The sequence below is a fragment of the Pseudoliparis swirei genome, chromosome 12, assembly GCF_029220125.1.
Source record: "Pseudoliparis swirei isolate HS2019 ecotype Mariana Trench chromosome 12, NWPU_hadal_v1, whole genome shotgun sequence".
Taxonomy (NCBI): domain Eukaryota; kingdom Metazoa; phylum Chordata; class Actinopteri; order Perciformes; family Liparidae; genus Pseudoliparis; species Pseudoliparis swirei.
Window position 1 is genome coordinate 11,583,407 of NC_079399.1, and position 20,472 is coordinate 11,603,878.

Genomic DNA, 20,472 nt, shown 5'->3' on the forward strand with positions numbered 1-20,472 from the left:
TTATTTTCTAAACACAACTGAATAGCTGTGAGGTGAGGCACTTTCAGCATCAAATCAATATACAGGAAAAAAAAGTCAATTTTCTCTTTCATTTCTCTTTCCTCCATTTCTTTCCGCCTTTGTCCTCCGCTGTCCTTCTCTCTGCTTGTCTCCTGGTCCTTCACCTCTACGTTGTTCTCTCTTACTATCATCAAGTCTTGGATCATTTCTTTTCTCAGTGTCCTTGCACACAAAAGCACAAATCCTCCTATGACATAGACATTCCAAACCTGTATTTTCGACGGTGCCGTGGAAATTTTAAAAAAAGGAATAGTTTTTTCAGTTTCTTTGGACTTTTGCTGATCCTGGAATAGAACACTGTGCTGTAGCTCTTATGACCAAGACTTACTTGGTTATGTGTCCACAACTTAAAACCAACCCTTCTATTGTCTTCTCTAGTTTCCATAGTATTGTCATTACAGAAATGGCTTTACCATATGGATTAACTGTGCTGAAGGAACTCTAGTTTAAATGTACTAGCCACTAGAAATTAATCTGCATAATTGTAGTTTAATGTGTGTGTGAGAACATCATTGCCATATCTGTATATAAGGATACTTTACTTTATATATGTTCTGTATATTATTTACCAGCATTACTTATCTGAAAATTATCCACCAAATCCACCTTCTGCACAAGTAATCTCAACATTTTTAAGATAAAGAATTATTCTAATCAGATTATTAAAATCCTGCTGTGAGCTTTAACAAGCCGACTCCTGAATTAATTCTTGACCTTTGCTCTGATGGAGATAACAGCTGCCCTTCTACAAGAAAGAGTCTTATATTACAGTCATTTTGCTCAAAATGACAATAGACATCGTGTAATACAGGGCCATTTTGATTAGCGGGAGAACCGTGAGAATTGGAATGAGAGCAGCGGAGGGAGCAAAGGGGACGATGGCGTCTTGTCCAATTTGCTGTGACCTAATTGCAACATTATAAATTAAGTTTATTTTTAGCTGTATTGCAAGGTTTATACATGCTAAATGTATGTTAGAGATGTTTATCATCTCACTCTTTTCAGATAAGAGCTGCAGTTCAGTCAGAAATGGCACAATAGTGAGGGAGAGATTTAGGAAAATGTGCTGAGAGACAGCTAGAAATCCCTCTACTTACTTTTGGAGAGTTTGTGTTAAGACTCCAAGATTACTGGTAGTCAAGTTTTCATCTATATTTATTTTGGTGAGTGATACAGCTGGCTACGGCTGGAATATTTAGGGGAGCTTGAGACACTATAATGCCTACTTCTCAGCTGCAATGCCATAAATGAATGAAAATGCTTTATATCACAACAGGAACAATGATAAAAGGGATGCACATGCATAGTCATACGGTTTTTGAAGCTGGACTCTTGCCCCTCTTAGCCTGCAGTGGATAATTAGCAGCTCTCACACATGCTTAGGCTTGATTAAAACTCGGTTTACAGTGAGCAGTGCTGTGAGGTTGCCATCTGTCACCTGCCGAGGCCACCATGAGACGTACTCTAGTTAGTGGGAGTGAGGAAGGCGGTCTGTATGTGTGTGGTCGTTTGATAAAGGAAAGAAAAAAATGGGGCACGGAAGGATAAATGGCAGAGAAGGGTGAAGCGTAGAGCTTCAGAAAGCATTCATTCAATAACAGGTCCCACTCTCTCCCTATGGCCTGTTTATTAGAGTGTTGGCAGGATAAAGCTTCTGACTGCAGTTCTGGGATTTCTGTTGTTTAGTTAAACTTCATAACCTTGTGACGGCAGTGTTGGGAATACTCATGTTTATACTCGGAACTTGAAGGCTCATAAAACCAACAGTGTGTAGAAGTCATTGTATTTTTTCCCAAAATGCAAGTGCATCAATCAAATAATAGGATTTTTATTTCTCACTAAAGCACAGCTGCGATATACAGTGTGTCATAACTGCATGGAGTATATTTGTTATGTTGATGAAAAATTATATTACCACATTTATTGAGGACATTTAGATCGTGTGCTATTGTGACACGCAGTACAACATTGGCAGTTATATGCTAATAGAAATGTGTTCCTGTGATGTGTATGAATATTGTTTCTATGGTAATGCCCTGAATGTGTATATGTTATACCCTGGAATATTTTGGCAGGTCGGAAAAGATTTCCAAAGTGACCCACAGAAACACAACATGAAGAAAAGAAATCTACGCTTGCAAAGATCTCTAAACGTGTTGCAGCATTCTGAGTAAACAACTGTTGTTGTCCGTGCTCCTGTTTATGTGTGTGCATGAGAAGTTTGAGTTATTGTACTCATTGCATGTAAGGAGCTTATGGATGCTGTGACTACAGACCTGATAATAACATGTGATTTGTACTGAATGAGTTCTAGCAAGTAAAAATGACATTTAGCACAATATTTATATTTATAATTTCGACAGACACATTTAGATGTATTTACATGTATTGCCTAGTTTACTTTAGTATTGAAAATAATTTTTAAAAAAGGACTCAACATCAACATCGATGAGTTGATCAACAGAAAAATGTTTTGAAGGTCAGACAAAACAAGCTATTTTACGAGGTCACCGAGCGCATTAAGGGGTCATGAATGGACATATACTGTATATTACGAACCATACAATTAATCGAATGACACGATTGCAAGATAAACTGATATCAAGTTACAACCCAAAATAGGATTATCTGCCTCTGTTGTAAAATATTGTGTGATGATTAACAGGAAATTGAATTGTCTTTGTACATGTGGGAAACAAAGCCTCTCCTTGTACTGACACTACAAAACATGTGCATATCTCTCCCTGAGTTTCTATTTTTTGTCCAGCTATTTAAAACTCACGACAATGGCTCTGAGCTTTGCAACATTCACACTCCACACCACAGCCTCAGTGGGTCTGCGAGTTTCCATGAGTCAAATGAGTTTATACGGAAGTTGGTCCGCTACAAGGGTAACAATGGCAACGGTAAAATTGTCCGCTGCTCTGACCCTCCTGTCATCCTGCTATGTTGAGAGATGATGTCCAGTCCTATTCTATTTCTATGATTTGACTACAGCTGCACTGCGCTATTTATTTAAAGAAATCATCTGTCACAAAAGCTGTGCATATGGTTGTGTGTGTGTGCACATCCATGTGTGTGTGTGTGTGTGTGTGTGTGTGTGTGTGTATACTTAGTGGTTTTACATCCTATTTTCACAGGGGTTAGTATTTCTTTGCAGTTGGATTCACAATTCGAGTGCAGTGGAGAGGTTTGAAACTGGAAGCAGACAGAAGTCATTTGGGACTTCAGCAATTCAAGGCCTGTGTAAGTGTACTCACAGTTTGGCACAATTAGTGTCAAAAGGGGTCCCTGCTTGACAAATTAGCACACAAAATGTCAGCCGGTAGTTTAGCACATCAACAATGCGCCCTTGCAAATTAGCACATATTTTGAGGAGGGAGCTGGCACATTGTTATGAATAGAGAGAGCCAGGCAAATTAGCACATCTGTTGCCAGCGCTCGGAATAAATACATGTTTCATGATCACTGGTTTCCTGCTTAGAGCTGGGTCAGGGATGAGGGTGGTGGCACCCATTTCTAATTGAAGAAGATTGAATTGACCTTTTGGAAATGTTAATTAGTGTAACATTAAATTGAATTTGAAAGGTATCTCTGAATGCTTTAAATTCTCACATCATTCACATTTTTAATTTACGCTCAATCTTAAGAGTGCGTGAGTGTATGTGTTCACACGAGTATGTTGCCGTGTGAGTCAGCATGAGGCTTAACGGGGAGCAGTGGCAGGTGACAGTCCAGTCCAGTGGAATGAGGCTTTAGGAGGACGAGTGATTCCACCCTGGAGAAAAAACACACAACTAGCCGAACAAATCAGATTACAAGTCAGATTACAAATCAGAACAAGTCGGATTATAAATCAGAACAAGTCGGATTACAACAGTTAAACTGTTGAAGATGCTTTCTAATGGTTTCATGTTCAGTTTCCATAACTCTAGAGTGATTGATTGATGAGTCACGGTACTGGTTGACTTTTCTTGTGCTTGTTTGTGTTTTTAGCTGTTTTCTCTTGGGTTGCAGAAGTTTTTATGTCTTGGTATTTTAAAACCTGAATTTATATTCAGCTCTTTACTATATTATTTTCTAATACTAGTATTTCACTCCATTGATTTTACTTATATATCCTTAATTTGATTTAGACTGAAGTTTTGCTTCTAAACCAGTTTACTAAACTCAAGAAAGATCGTTATCACGTGTCAGCTTATAAAATATACCTCTGTTAACCAAGTGTAATGCTTTCTACGGCTCTGTAGAACAATATTAAAGAAGCATGTAGAATATAGAACACAATCAAATGTCAGTCCTCAGCCCAAAAAAATATATATTGTAAGCCAGGACTTAATTCCCTTGAAATAAAGCTTTGTTTGTGTGATGTACATGCTCCAGAGCATCCGGTACAGTTGATGTATTCTATGCCCTGGTCAGATTTCTGGCCCGTGTGCAGCATGCGAAGGTCAGTCCACCGCAAAGGGATCTTCAGATTAATGACCAGGGGCGGCGACTCTCTGCAGGACTTAATGCATCATGTCCCATTCACCGCCAAACATGTCAGGGAGCGCTCCCACCGGGAATTTCAGGGCTATTCATGGAGCTTTTCCATCACCTTTGCCTCTTGTCTATTGGCTCCAAGCGCCAGCTGAAAGGCGGAAGGAGATATAAATAGTCCAGGGTTTTAGGGTGTGGTGGCTGGAGGTCCTGCTTAACGGAGCAACTTCACGTTCATACTTGGGCCACTTGCATTACCGACTGCTCGCCCAGTTGCCATGGCACCCACCTGACAGCCCACCACTATCCTGCTGCTGCACTGCTGGCCATTAGTCATAGAGACAGGCTGTCCGCACAATTACTACGCCCTTCCTCCACCAATCAGCTGCCCAGATTTCACAACTGCCGATGCCTCTCAGCCATAGCATATATGCATGAGTCGCCATGGCAACATATCTGATTCTCATCTTCCAGTGAACAAGAGCATCCTTGAGTGGAGAGGGCTAATTGTATTTTCCTTCGTGGTTTTGTTCATAAGTATTTTTCTTTCACTACTAAATTCACTTTTTGTACTCGTAATTACAGAGAACTGAAGTCACTGAAAGATGGTGTACGTTGTAATTCTTGTTCAGAGCAGCATGTGAGCAGTGGAATATATTTTACCATCAGTGACACATCCTTACATCACCTGTCCATATACTAAAAGATCTGTTCATTACTATTGCTTGGGATGTATAAATTGTTTATATTCAAAATTAAACTATTATTGACACTTTACAATCTTAACTGTGAACAAACATTAAAAGAGAGTCAACTTTAAGTCCCCCCTCTTTTATTTTACACTTTCTGCTCAGGCTCTCTACACACACACACACACACACACACAGACACACTCACTAGGCCTATTTTCTCGTCAGGTTGATTATCCAGCTCATAACTCACTCAGAGCTTTCATTTGCACTATAATTCACACCCTTTCCAAAGATGGCACCATAATTCACACACGTGTGGACACACACACACACACTGATTATCTCAGCTGTAAATCACACACCTGCAATCAGATGGACTACAACATTAACTAGTCAGAGGAGGTTGGGTAGATGGTGAATACACAAGCTAAATTACTGGCAAAATTCACTTTGGGAAGGGAGCTTGATGTTACATTCATCATTTAGTTTAAACAATACTCGAGATATATTCTCATATTACTCTTATGTTACACTCCAAGAAGCATCGACTAAAACCAAAAACATTTCCTTTTCTTGAATGCAATGTTTGAAATCTCCTTGGAAATATTTAATGAAACCGCTTGTGGACTGAGATACGCAGTCCGTTTCCAACGAGCATGCCAACGAAATTAAATGAGGATGACTTAATATCCTTCTGCTCATTGTCAAACTCGTTGAACAGGCCAGTGGAGCTCAGTTTGCTCCCTCGAGGCAATAGTGTAATAATTATCCATTAGGTCAAACTGACACGATTTCAATCATCTTTAATGATGATTCTCTGGTATTCGCTTTTTTTTTAGATTAGTATGCAATTTCAATGAAATTAAATGCCATGAATAGCAGCATGTTCACATCCCATCACTGTATATGAGGACCAATGCATAATAACCTCATTATTATCACTCAATGACGGTGAAGCACAAAACATATACTAAAGTGCCGTTACAAGTTTATTCTCATCTTCCACGGCGACATCCATCCCTCTTTTCCTCTTCATCTCACTTTCTTCAATTCTCTAATGTACAATACTTGTAGAATAAAATACTTTAACATAAAGTAAGGAAGCACAGCATATATGTGAGCAATGGTGATGGTGATAAAACAAAAATTAATGACATCTTCTTTTCCCTACTGCATTCCCTCTCTATCCCTTCCTGCCATGACCGGCCGCTATTTATATCTGCTGTGACTATTACAGTACAGCTCTCACTCTTTCTCCGCGGCCTCACTCCCTTTGTCTTCTTCTCTTCCATTCTCTTTCCCCTCCCTCTCTGTAATTGAATCGATGAACAGGCTTTAAACTTTTTTTCAGTTTGGATTTTGTCAAACTGACTCTCCATCCTCCAAGAGGATGGGCGCCGTGGACGGGCTGCTGGACTCAGCTCTTGACTGCAAGAGCTTTTCTCAGGGCCGCTCTCACAACCTCCTTCAGCTTTTATTTGTACCTCACGTCATACATTCTCTTTAAAGTTTGATTTCTGTAAAGGTTTCTCAGGATTTTGTCCATTCTTAACGTTTGTACCAGCTTTCATAACATTGGTTAGCTTTTTTATTATGTTTTTTTTTTAAGTTTGATGAAGACATTGTTACATTGAAAAATGTAATATTGCGTATTGCACCACTTACAACATGAAATTCCCTCTTTCTAATTATGTATGTGTAAAAATACTCATCATTATTCTCTATGACCTCAATAACACCTCTATGTCCTAGTTTGTATATACAGGACTGTCTCAGAAAATTAGAATATTGTGATGAAGTTCTTTATTTTCTGTAATGCAATTAAAAAAACAAAAAAGTCATGCATTCTGGATTCATTACAAATCAACTGAAATATTGCAAGCCTTTTATTCTGATTTATTGCTGATTATGGCTTACAGCTTAAGAAAACTCAAATATCCTATCTCTAAATATTAGAATATCATGAAAAAGTATACTAGTAGGGTATTAAACAAATCACTTGAATTGTCTAATTAACTCGAAACACCTGCAAGGGTTTCCTGAGCCTTGACAAACACTCAGCTGTTATATATCTTTTTTTTTACTTGGTCTGAGGAAATATTAAAATTTTATGAGATAGGATTTTAGAGTTTTCTTAAGCTGTAAGCCATAATCAGCAATATTAAAAGAATAAAAGGCTTGCAATATTTCAGTTGATTTGTAATGAATCCAGAATGCATGACATTTTTGTTTTTTTAATTGCATTACAGAAAATAAAGAACTTTATCACAATATTCTAATTTTCTGAGACAGTCCTGTATATATATATATGGATGGAAACTAAACAATATACATTACAATATATCCTTATAAAGTTGGATTCAGATTTATTGACATTGCCTTCCTTAGTTTCGGATTTTTAACCAAATTTATGGACCATCTGGAGCTTTATTCGGTTTCTTCAGCTCAAAATAATTGACAAGTCTGAAAGGAGTTGTTTTAAGTTGACACCACCTTACTTTGCGATGGTAATTATATTGTCTGGCTCTTGCGGTGTGGTGAAACAGCATGTATTGTTTATTCTTGTGTTGTAGGCTTTTACTTTGACAACTAATGAGCATCCCGAGGTGTGAATCACATATATCTAAAAGTTAACAAGATTTCTCAGGCAGACACAGCATGAACCTCCCTTCAGGATGCTCTCCCATTTAAAATCAATAGTCAAATATGTTGCAGAAATAATTATTTCAACCTCCGAGTCGAGTTGTTTTTAATGAGTATAATTAAAAGCTTCCTGATGCTTTCTGATTAGATTGGCCTTCACCTTCACTTTGTCTGTTTGTGTTCTTTCCCTTTTTTCTATTCCTCGTTATATATCAGACTGGTTCTTCCCATGCCTGTTTTTCCTTTCCTCAACTGTGTTTGTCTTTATTTCCCCTCCTTTCTCTGCTCCCTGCGCTCGAGTCTTTCTTTGCTCTCCTCTCATTTGAGAATCATTGAAATCAATGGAACAAAGTGGAAGAGTGAACCTTTCTGTCAAGGCTGACTGAGGGAGTTTAACAAGGGCACTCACCCCTGAACTCACCTCCTAATGTAACTAATAGCCTACAATTACACTGACAACTGCCACAGAATGCAAATTAGCTAAGATCCAGACGCCCTTTCGGCACTGTAAATCAGTTCCATGTCAACGTCCGACTGAGCCGTCTAAAACGTTGAACAAATTAGCACCAATTTTAAAAACGATAACTGCCTCAGCTGTAATTGCCTTCATCATATCGACCATTTACTTGAATGTCAATTGTGTTAATTCAGGGAATCTGTTGTTATTACAGGAGAAGTAAGTGGTTATTCAGAGGGCTTGTTCTCAGCTGTTACTGTTTTCACTTCACCCTCAGGAGGAATATTTGAATCCATTGAGAGCGGCCCTTCCGGACCAGAGGAACTAGCCTTTAAATTTGCCTTGAACACAATCAACAGGAACCGCACCTTGCTCCCTAACACCACGCTGACCTATGACATCCAGAGAATAAACATCTTTGACAGCTTTGAAGCCTCCAGGAAAGGTGAGTTGCGAGAGCGGCTATTAAAATTGTTTAACAGATATTTTGGGTTGCAACAACTTATTTTTCCGAAATGAAGAAATAAATGGTTAGTCATGTGCCTCCGATGCATTTGAGAAACATGCTCTTAACAGGGAAGACCAGATTTACAACGAGTAAGGAACAAATCATCCAAAACTCGGTTCCAACATGTTTCTGCAAAACAAATTCAAATGTCTGCTATTGACTTTAATAATTTACATATTTTGTGGATCGAACATTAAACACCAAAGAGTGCAGACAAACAGAGAAAATCCATTTAGACGCTCACTGTCTGTGTCTGAGATCCGACTCAATGGTGCATTTAGTTTACAAATATTCTGATTGTAAAACGTATGCACGATCATGCATTAGTAGACGGACACCCTTTAAACACCACTTTAGTAAAAGTGGAATTAGTGGAATGAACTAAAACTCTTGCCAGAGATGTGTATTCCATTACCTATGTGCTCGTGTCCATGCATGTATGTTCTCACATTAAAGCATTACGCTAACTTGTTCCCTCTTCCCGTTGTTGCCCGACTAGCATGTGATCAGCTTTCCCTCGGGGTGGCGGCCATTTTTGGACCCTCACACAGCTCATCGGCCAATGCAGTCCAATCCATCTGCAATGCTCTGGGCGTGCCCCACGTCCAGACCAAATGGAAGCATCAAGTGTCAGACAACAGGGATTCGTACTATGTCAGCCTGTTTCCCGACTTCTCCTCCTTCAGTCGAGCCATCCTCGACCTGGTGCACTTCTTCAAGTGGAGAACAGTCACTGTGGTGTATGACGACAGCACAGGTACAGGTACAGTCGGTGGCCGTCTTCATCTCTCAGTGGGGCTTCTGCTTTGCCTGCTCATTATGACAGTGTTTAAAACCTGCAGTCTTCACCCCGTAAAATGTTCAGAAGAAAAGAGGTACGAGGTGAACCACAAAAGAAGCGCTGCAGCTCAGAGTTCAGTGAGTGCTTTGTAACCTGTCAAGTTAATTCAGAAATCGATAGCTTACTGTTCCGCCTCAGTCCTGCAGGTGCTGCCCATGTCAGTCTTCCAGCAGAGAAAGCAGCAGCATGGAGGGAAAAAAGAACGCTGGTACCCAGAATGACCCAGTGTCTCTTCAGATTAATGCAATGCAGAGTTGTGGGGGCTGACAACACACGTTAATAACACGGAGACGCTTGATTCCTAAAGGGCGGCGATCAAATGTCTCTGTGAGCCACGTTGTCTGTCCTGTGACTTTGTGAAGAGGCTCATAATTCATATTTCAAAAGACAAGTCGTATTTTATCTTGCGTGCAGGGATATTTTTATGCGAGTAATCGCTCCAGAGAAGATACAAATATTTGAATGCTCATTCACAATTCATGAGCTATTTGTCATGTTGTGGTTGACAGCTTCATGCAGGTAAATTAGACTGAGTTGAGAGGAGGTTTACATTTTAGACAGGTTGCTTAATTAATTCACTCCCTGCTCTGAGCAAATTAGTATTATCTTGGAGTTGACATCCTATATTGGGCGACTAAATAGACACGTTAAACCAGTTTTTTTTCTCCTTTTAACAAGCAGTGTGATAGTTTTACTGCTATTTTGCTTCCTCCATCATCTCTATGACCGCCAATCCTGCAGCATGCTAGCGCCCGTACGCTAACCTCGAACGATATATCCCGATGACTCGTCCCACTTGCCACATTATTCTGATTCATCTGCTTGACCTCTCTTTGCTTCCTGCCTTGGAGCTCAGTATGTTAACACCCTCATTCTCCAGCAAACTGCCCCAGTGAGGTGACCTCCCGCCTCTCTCTCTGTCAGAGTGAAGTGACGCGGGCCTCCTCTGTGGAGTGTTTCAGCCATAACACACCTGACGCCCTGAAAAGTGCGACAGCTGTATAGCCACGTTGCTTTCCCCCACCGCTTCCACCTGGTCCCGGGCTGTAATCACACAGCTTCATGCTCCAGGGCCCCGCACTGCTGATTGGAGCCTATCTGACGGCTGGCAGGAAAAACTATCGGAGGGGATAAAATATTCACACACAGCCGTTAGGAGATCCAGGGGGAAAGTCTGAAGGCATTAGTCAGAGCCCGCCAACAAAGACACTGACAGTGTTGCTCAAATGTTGAACTCCCTTGACAGTTTTTTTCTTTCTTGCTGAACACCTCCCAAAGTGTGGGCACACAAACAGGGAGATGTGGACCGGCCCTAGAGTAGGGATCTATTGGGATTACCTGAAAACATCTCTAGGTGGGTCAGTGTTCCTTAGAATAGTACCTTTCACAAGAAGACCTGCATGTTCCTTTTTCAAACCAATCCTTCTATAGGCCTCAGGTAGACCGAGCCCCACTCACAGTAAGGCCATTAAACTGCTCACACAACACTCCATTAAAAAATATTAAATAGGCTGAGCTATCTTGAAGTGGTTCCACACAACAACAAAAAACTGTCTCTCTACAGTTCCCTCTACAACTGTCCTCACTGCTCCATCCATTTCTATACCCATGACAAGTAATCATCTCTCCCATCAATTCAGCCTCTTTCATCCCGCACTCTGAAGTTCTTTACGGAGGGAGAAACTCGTTGTAATCCCATCGCAGTATCTCCCGGAGAGCTTTCTCCCTGAGTGTGTGGCCGAGAAATGAAAGGTGAAGATTGTAGCTCAATATGTGACGGCGGCGTCGGGCTCCCTCGGGGCAAGTACAAGCTGGGCAAACAGAGCCTCTCTCATCAGAGCACATCTGAAGTGTGTGAGAGAGACCGGAGAGGCGGGATTGATCACAGCTTTCCATCAGGACAAAATTGAACCTTTTCCATGCTGCTGTTTGGTATCATGGAAGACAAGACCAAATTAACATTTTGGAGGCTTCTATGGGATTGGGAGTTTCAGTAGGAGGGTGCAGATTGAGGTTCTTTCCATTTTGTGCTTTCGGTACAAAAGGGTGCAATGTGCTGGGTTGGTGTTAATTCTCTTGATAGGTCTGGAGCAGTTTGTTTGCTTGCCAAGCATGAGTAGGAGGATCAATAGACTGTGGATTAGGAAGGCATATGAGCCTTTTTTCTGCTGAGAAAACCTGAATCCAGATGTTTTTTGTAGCCTCCTCGGAATCGTGGATACTTAAAAAATGGCAGCAGATCAAACACGATCTGGCTGCGTCTTTACAATTCCTTTTTCGCAATATGTGTCCTCTTTGTCTGCAGGTCTGATTCGACTGCAGGAGTTGATCAAGGCACCGTCACGATACAACATTCGTTTGAAGATCCGACAGCTGCCCACGGAGAGCAAAGATGCCAAGCCACTTCTGAAGGAGATGAAGAAGGCAAAGGAGTTCCATGTCATCTTTGATTGTGGACACGAGATGGCTGCCTGGATCCTGAAACAGGTATGAGCCCAGTTCAATGAGCCAGCATAGTAGTCCATTCACTGGAACAAAGGCGAACCCGGGGACTATTTATAGCACCCAGAATTAATTCATATGAAATAAATTGATTAATTAATTAATTAATCTTAAATTAATTGAGAATATTATGAGAATATGTTGTGGAATTAATTTATTATATGTATATTAATTATGTAAAGCTATGAAATTAGTACATTAATACATTTAAAAAATGTATATTACATATATTTATTAAAAAATAATTAACAGTTTGGGGATCCAAAATATTGACATTTAAGTTAAATATGTAAAGTAAAAGCAGTTAAATGAATGCAACAGTGTGCTACATTTATACATAGGATGAGCAAATGTATAATAGGGTTTCCTGAATAAAATGAAAACGGAATTACTTTAAATGTACAGAATTTCCCTTTATAGAAACGTGGTCCTCAATACATGGACTCAAAGTCATTATGTGTATGCTCTGAAACAATAAACGTATTCAGTCTAGTGTTCCCTTTATTACTCCTTCTCTCTTTAAGCACTAATGCAAATTATTTAGATCCTACGCTCTGCTCTGTGTCCTTAATCTCTTTCTAGAATATTAGATCTCTACCACTGACCCATCATAATGAAAGCTCTCCATTGCACAATACTGGTTTTTTAATTAGAAAGTCTAATTCTGCTCACAGGCATGTTAAATTAATTTTACAGAGGCATATTATTTATGAGAATGGTGGGGGTTCTAATTGAACTGAAGCATATTGTAATGTGTGAATTGTCACAGCCTTATTACAGCTATGTCTATGGGACGCAACAATAATTATATTTATTTTTGGTGAATACTTTGTCATAAACAGTTTGACAAGCTTATAACACACTGAAAAAAGCTTACAGTGTTTAGAGAGTACTTTTTTATCCAATAACTGCAACTTTTTGTCAAATTTCTTATGGCCACAATATTTCTCTTAATCAATGACCAATTCAAAATGGTCTCAACATGCCTCTGGTGTCTTCTAATGTAAAACATGATTCTTTTCTCAGAGATGCTATATACACTCAAAGAAATGACTCATTGGATGAACTCAATTAAATTGTTGGCAGGTTTTCCATCCAATAATTATATGCAACTCCAACTCAAATTTAGCACATCAGTGCAATAAAATGTAATTAAGTTAGTCCAACTCATTTGTATCAAATACATCTAAAATAAAATAACGATATTCATTAAATTAAATTAATTTATGTTTGTCCAACTCAAAATATAAACTAACTAACAAAATATGCAAACTCCACACAGAAGGAACGCCCCGACTGGGAATTGAACCCACAGCCCTCTGGCTTTGAGGCGACAGTGCTAGCCACTACACCACCGTACAGCCCTGAAAGTGTGTTCACCTCATGTAAACAACTGATTTTCAGCTGGCGCATGCGCAAAGGATAGTCCCCAATGAAACACATTTATTTTGAGTTGATATGCACACCATCTAACCTAAATAAATCTAATAAATGAAAGTATTCATACATTTTGTGTTACACCCATTAACTATAAACATCTATTTTTGTAATTGATTTATTTAAATGTATCAAACAATATTTAAATGTGTCACCTCGAAGAAGGGCTTGAATCGTTTTTGTGAGTGTAACCTAAATAAATCTAATAAATGAAAGTATTCATACATTTTGTGTTACACCCATTCAATATAAATATCTTCGTTTTGTAATTGATTTATTTAAATGTATCAAACAATATTTAAATGTGTCACCTCTAAGAAGGGCTTGAATCGTTTTTTTTAGTGTATACAGGTTATAGACTAAATGAAGAATTCAAATGATATGAATAGTCATATGTTGATTAAGCTATATATCTTTGATTTTTAGTTACTACCTAATGGTTTCTTTTCCCGTAGGCCCTGGCCATGGGTATGATGACAGAGTACTACCATTATATTTTTACTACCCTGGTGAGTACGCTAGCACTCCTTTTATTATTTTTCGAAAAAGGCAATTATATATCATTCTGTGTAAGTACTATCTACTTGAACATGTCTTTGGTTTGGATTTTTTCCTGTTTTTTTGCAGAGCGTGTTGTCATGCGATAATACACCATCTGTATGTGTCTGAAAGCAGTTTTCCTCTGAGAATAAAATGATCTATGACTCAACCTACAACCTGAATTTGTGCTGATAGCAATAATTAACATTGAAAAGCTGACTCAATGTCATGCATTTGATTATAAATATACTCTTTGCATTTGAAAGTATGAGATCTGAAAGTGGAACTCAATGCTACACCTACCATCTCCCCGCATGTGGCTTTCCACAACCTTGAGTGTAGGAAACAAAAACAGTTGGATCTATTTTACTCTGACTCTGGCAGCGATTGAGGTTCTCCAAAGTTCTTTGATCTATCCACTACAAAGATTGCTTGCTACATTTCAGATAAACAGCAGCTCATCTTTGCTGAGCCCAGTGAAGACCAAGAGCTCAGATAATAGCCCTGAGCAAATGAGACCATCTCCCATGTTGTTCATTATAGCTAACAAACAAATGGCATGCTGTGTTGTTTGGAGCAAAAATGGAAGGTCTGAGGGGAAGGTCGAATAAAACTGACCTGAAAAAAACATTTACCAGTGCACAGCACATCTATCCTTTGTGCATCCACATAACAACATGGCTAGATAAAAGGGGAGTGAGTGACAGCAGGTATGTCATTGGGAAAGAAAAGAGAATAACGATTATGGGCCTCTGTCAGCTGCATGCTGCCGCTTGTCGGGGTGGAAACATGCCTACATTATTAAAATCAGCCAGTGTTTGGCCAGTTCGAGGGCACTGTGCCGGCCAAAGCTGCTGTATACTGGTACCGAGCCATCCATTCGGCTTTAGGAGTAGGACAGCAAACATTGACCGTGGCACCCCCCATTCTGCGCCCATCGCCTGCTGTTGTTCTGTCAACTGTGTTGTTGCATCCCAAAGACATCTGCCTGGTGAGATGCCAGACATGCTGTATGCAGGACGATTGGGTTGTCCTTTAACTTTCACATGATAGATGGCAGTCCACCAAAACCCTGCCCATAACCTTGAACACGTTGAGTTCATCAAGGCTGCTGTCTCAGCATGAGATAAAATAGGTCCTTTAATACCTTCAACCGCGATCTTATGCAATCACTTGTTAAAGCTGCCACTCAAATCGCTGATCTTGATTGTTGAGGACAGGTGAGAGGTGTACAAGCAAAGATGATACATTAATCACATTTTGCAGCCTAACCATATCTAGACTTTCATCTTTATGCATTCAGGACCTTTTTGCTCTCGACATGGAGCCCTATCGGTACAGCGGGGTCAACATGACTGGGTTTCAACTCCTCAACACAGAAAGCGCTCAGGTGTCGTCAATCATCGAGAAGTGGTCAATGGAGCGGCTACAAGCCCCACCCAAACCGGACTCAGGCCTGCTGGATGGATTCATGACAGTAGGCTCAAACTCTCACATGCTGCTTACGCAATGCACATGTTATGCTGTGTATGCAAAAAACATGTTTACAGCTGCAATTCATTCTGATATGTTGAAATGACCCGATCAATCTGAAACCGACAACTTTGGGGGATTCATCTGCCAGCACGTGTGTGTGTAGAATGATCTTTATGAGGCAATGTGACTGTACATATCAAAAATTGTTAATGTAAAGTTATCAATCACAAGTCACATGGTACAGGGCTCCTAGGCTGGGCATAGGAGCACCATGAACACCCTCTGTGTGGCGCTCATGGGTCTAAATGCTCCGTAATGAGGCGGTGTGAATGGTAATTGGCGTTTATCTGCCCTCCTGCCTCTCACAACTCTCCTCTGGGAGCGTTGCCAAAATGTGACAATCTGTCAGTGTTCATGCAGAGAGAGGGAACAAATTGGATGGAAATAATGGCCTTGGATTTTTAGGATGGCATCCAAAAAATCATGGGATAAGGAGATTTGAAAGTGAAAAAGGGAATGAGACATTCAAGGTCTCTCTCTGGGTGTTGTTGTACACAGTGAATTTACTCCGCCTCCCCCATAGTGCCTTCCCTTGCAGACAAACACCTTCTTTTTCCTGCTTGAAGCCAGCTTTTCTTTCTTATGGCTGGCTAAAATCTGTTATCATTAATCTGAGTAAAGAAAGACACACTATATATATAGTTCACTGTAAATATACAGTAGAAACTGCTGTAAATATAGTAATATCATATCTATTTCCCTCAAACAGTATGTGTATTCTTTTTCTCAAACTCAAGCAAAGCACTTCCTTTATGTATGCAAAAAGATTTAATGCAATGCACAAAGAGGTTAAATCGCTTGAATTTTTTTTCCATCGTGGAGAACGTTGAATTGATTTATTAGCATTGCATGAATCATTTTGTCAGATCCTATACTACATATTGACATATCTCACTGGACTAGAACCGCCGTTAAATAATGAATAACGCGTCCAAAGGCTCCTGCAAGCTTGACAAAGTACTTCATTAGAGTGCTCTTTTTATAAATCCCAGCTGTGGTGTATTTTATTCTTGAGAGTGTTTCGCCCTAAGAGGATTCCTTAGATCGCGTCAATGCAGGAACAGCATTATGAATATGAAAACATTGTCATTTTATTGGTAGAATAAAGGATTAATGGAAAAACAGTTCTGCTGGTGAATTCGACCAATAGCACATACCTACATTATAAACGTCTGAAATAGAATAATGTATATTTTTCTCTGCAACTAAAATGGACTTAATTAATTTACAGATCTGCTACAGTGCTCGTTGATGAAAAGCCACCTTGAAGGGAATCATTCAATTAAAGGGGGGAAGGTGTTTGACCTTCCCCCCTCTGCCGACCCTCCTTCCAGCCTTTTATTTCTCTTCTCTCATACCTTGTTCTCATTCTCTCCAACACAGAAGCCTTGCTGGGTTCCGGGCTTGTTTGTGCTCGGTGACCAGGCAACAGTTTTGTAACGATGGTTACCAAGGCAACGCCATCCGTGTCACCTTGTGATTTCATGAAGGATTGATTGACTGAGATGGGAGGAGGAGGAGGGTTAGAGGGGTGGAGAAGGTGAGATGGCGGCAGCAGGAGGGGGTTGATGAGAATGAGGAGAACGGGCAGGAAAGATGGGGGGGGGGGGGTATTACGCGCGTGGGGAGGTGCGTGTGATGTGTTATCATGTCACTTGGCTCGCATTAATGCGGGATATATATATAATCACAGTGACACTTTGAGCCTTGGGTGAGGCCGAGTGTGGCTTCTCAGGGTAGGATACATCATAAGAAGCCCCTCTTCGGCCCAGTGCACGCTCGCAGCCACAAACACACTCGGACGTGTGTGTGTCTCTGTGTGCGTGTGTGTGTGTGTGAATTAACAGCAGTTAGGGACCAAACCTGCTTAATAGAATCTTAAAAGATAGATAGATAGACAGATAGATAGATATATAGAGAGATAGATAGATAGATAATTGTATTATTGTAGTATATATCCCATCTGTGCCTAATTATTGCCTGCAGCTAATGAGCTATTTGGTTTTAATGCTTCATTGTAATTAGCATTTTTTTAATCCCCATTCACTGAGCTAAGTATATACTTGGATTTAATTGAGGCAAAGTAAAACAAAAAATACAAAAAACAGTTTGGGCCAGATATCTTTTAGCTATAATTATTACAACAGAGTCAACACTGCTGTGATAGCTCATAATAATGACTCTCTTTTAGGTAGAGATCGGTTATTTGAGTAATATGTTGAACATTATTATATGGTTGCTGTTTTAGTTGGCATGGGACACTGTGAAAAGCCTGATAGCTTCAAATAAACTAAACAGTCGCATGAAGATTCTCAAGATACTCACAAACCAATAAAGACAATCCGCAAATGTAACTTTTTTTTTCTCTCCATCAGCAGCTATTACTGAGATGTCCTACGGCAAGGCCTTTTACTTCTAATCAGCAGAAGGACATGCGTACTCGGCAAACTTTCCCAGGATACTGCACAGGAAATAATTGATAATGACAATGATTACAAATTAAAAGAAACACACACAGAATGTGTCCCCAACTCAGAAAAGCAACTTGCCTTTTTATGTTCTAAAAACCCTGTTTGACGGCACGCATTACACATAAAAGCTACTTTTGGTGATACAAAGATGAGGAAAGAGGGAATGGGAAAGACAGATGCATAGAAATGCCGAAGTAAAAATGTTGTACAGTATATTTTTCATACTTAATGTATATGGTTCTAGTGCTTAATATTTTAATTATGTAATGCTGTTTATGGCCCGCCTTCTTTTCAGCAGTAGCTTTGCATTATGTAACTGCCTCCCTATGTACTCGTTCACGGTAGTCTGCCTTCCCCGGATACAAAGTGCATACCCATACGCAAAAGATTGACACAAAATGATGCATGCTGGGTGCCATTTCAGTAAATTTGCAACATAAGATAATTTCCTCTCACAAAAATCAAGACCAACTCTCTACTTCTGACGCGTGGCTGATTGTTTGGGAAGCGAGGCGCTGCCACTGTTCGCAATCTGCATGTAAGCAGTGCTTGAGAATCACGGACCCCTGAATTTAGCTCTTGAGATAACATCCAGAGCGTGCATGCTTTTTACAAAAAGGCAAATCGATTATTTTTTCACTGGATTTCCTCATCAGAAATGGATTAAAAGAATTACACAATAAATCCCCCCAGCAACAGTTTGGTTGCTAATCTTCTTTCACTCAAGGTGTTTTCTGTCCTCACTGGCCGATATACGTTATTATGAACTGAACTCTGGGAACTCTATTATTGAAGAACACTTGCTGGTACTAAATAAATAAATACTCAAATCATATCCACATGGTTTAATGTAATGTTATAACTATTTATGTAGATGTCATATTAACAAGGATGCTTATTGAGAACTACAATATGTATGTTTTTATTAATGCATCTGGAGTAAGTGATACTGTGTACTCAGGAATAGAAACAGGGAGGGACCAGGGTTGCAGAGAAATGTCCAGTGGGACGGACAGACGGGGCGAGACAACGGGAGAGGACAGATGCTTTTCTGCATCAACAAGGACTGCTGGGAATAGAGTAGGGGCCACCCACGCAGTGCGGGATAAAGGAATTTGCTAGATGGCAGCTCCGTTCTGGTTAGAAGGTGTTTCGCCATGCATGTTTACATACACGTGTTTGTTTGTTTTGTACTCCATGTAAGTGTGAGGCACAAATTGTAAGATGTGTGATTCAATTCCAAGTTCGGTGGAGACTTGGCTCAGCACACGGCTGCTTGGAATCTAAAGAGAATGGATGGATATTTAAAGTTTAACAATAATTTATTTACAGTTGCATATTGAAATAGTGCAAAGTCTTTTTGGTGATTGGAATCTATCCTGAATTTGGATAAGCCAGAGGTAGAGATGTTGATATCTGCGAAGGCAGAATCCCCCCATGGAGTCCAGACACTGGTGGTGGTGTAGAAGAAGAGGAGGAGGGTCGCATCGCTTTGAGCTGAAACGCATCTGACGGCGGCAGAGAGAACATATTTAAAAGTGTTGCCAACGAGGCTGTGATTGGCTTACAGAACTGCGCTGCCTCTAATTGGTTGGTTCATTCATCGTGCCCGCCCGCAATCAGATGATGGAGTAATCGCTGCAAGACTAAGAGACTGCTTATTATGAATGAACCAGTGTGTAAAGAGTGTCTTCCTGACTGAACTTTTGCTTGAGCTACATGTGAACTTCATTCATGCAGCCTTTTCCCAAAATGTGGGTCCTCTTTTTGGCTGAGTTCCCCAGTCAATATGATATTGAATAAAGGACACATTCTGTAATTTTGCCTGATAGAACACTATAAAGTGAACATTTTATTTGTATTTGTGTTTTCCCCATGCAGCTGAAATAATTATACAGTGCATTGAAAGTGCTCGCAGTAAATATCGACGTCGTAGTATCTTGCAGACAGATTCATTTGACTCAGTGCCCGGCTGATGCATCAACATATCAGCACAATTTAAATGTAATATTATTATCAAAGTACTGTATCTGTCAGCTAATTAGCTTACAACATTGAAGTAAATTACAAAAACTGTCTAGAAATAGTGAAGCAATGAAAAAGTTTTCAAATATTTTTCAACTTTAAAATATCCCACTCAGTGCATGTCTTGGATTGATCGCCAAATCGAAGGGGCCGTTAAGAAAAATAGTTTATTTGTCATGTGTTTAAATCAAATAACATACATCACAGATGTTTGGTCCTCCATGTTTGGGTATATTTTACGCTCTATTAAGGTGTTATTACAACCTGCTCTCCAGTGC

General features: G+C 39.9%; 1 protein-coding gene across 2 annotated transcripts in view; it reads left to right on the plus strand.

Annotated features, from left to right (window-relative positions):
• The window catches only part of LOC130202784 (glutamate receptor ionotropic, kainate 2-like), a 56,051-nt gene that overhangs the window by 8,074 nt on the left and 27,505 nt on the right, over window positions 1–20,472 (plus strand). Inside the window, exons 2-6 of one of the 2 annotated variants that reach the window (XM_056428534.1) lie at window positions 8,612–8,779; window positions 9,342–9,605; window positions 11,989–12,170; window positions 14,078–14,131; window positions 15,466–15,639. In XM_056428534.1, the coding sequence (XP_056284509.1) occupies window positions 8,612–8,779; window positions 9,342–9,605; window positions 11,989–12,170; window positions 14,078–14,131; window positions 15,466–15,639 (842 nt within the window). The remainder of the gene's footprint in view (window positions 1–8,611; window positions 8,780–9,341; window positions 9,606–11,988; window positions 12,171–14,077; window positions 14,132–15,465; window positions 15,640–20,472) is intronic. The other variant, XM_056428533.1, reaches the window with a different exon arrangement.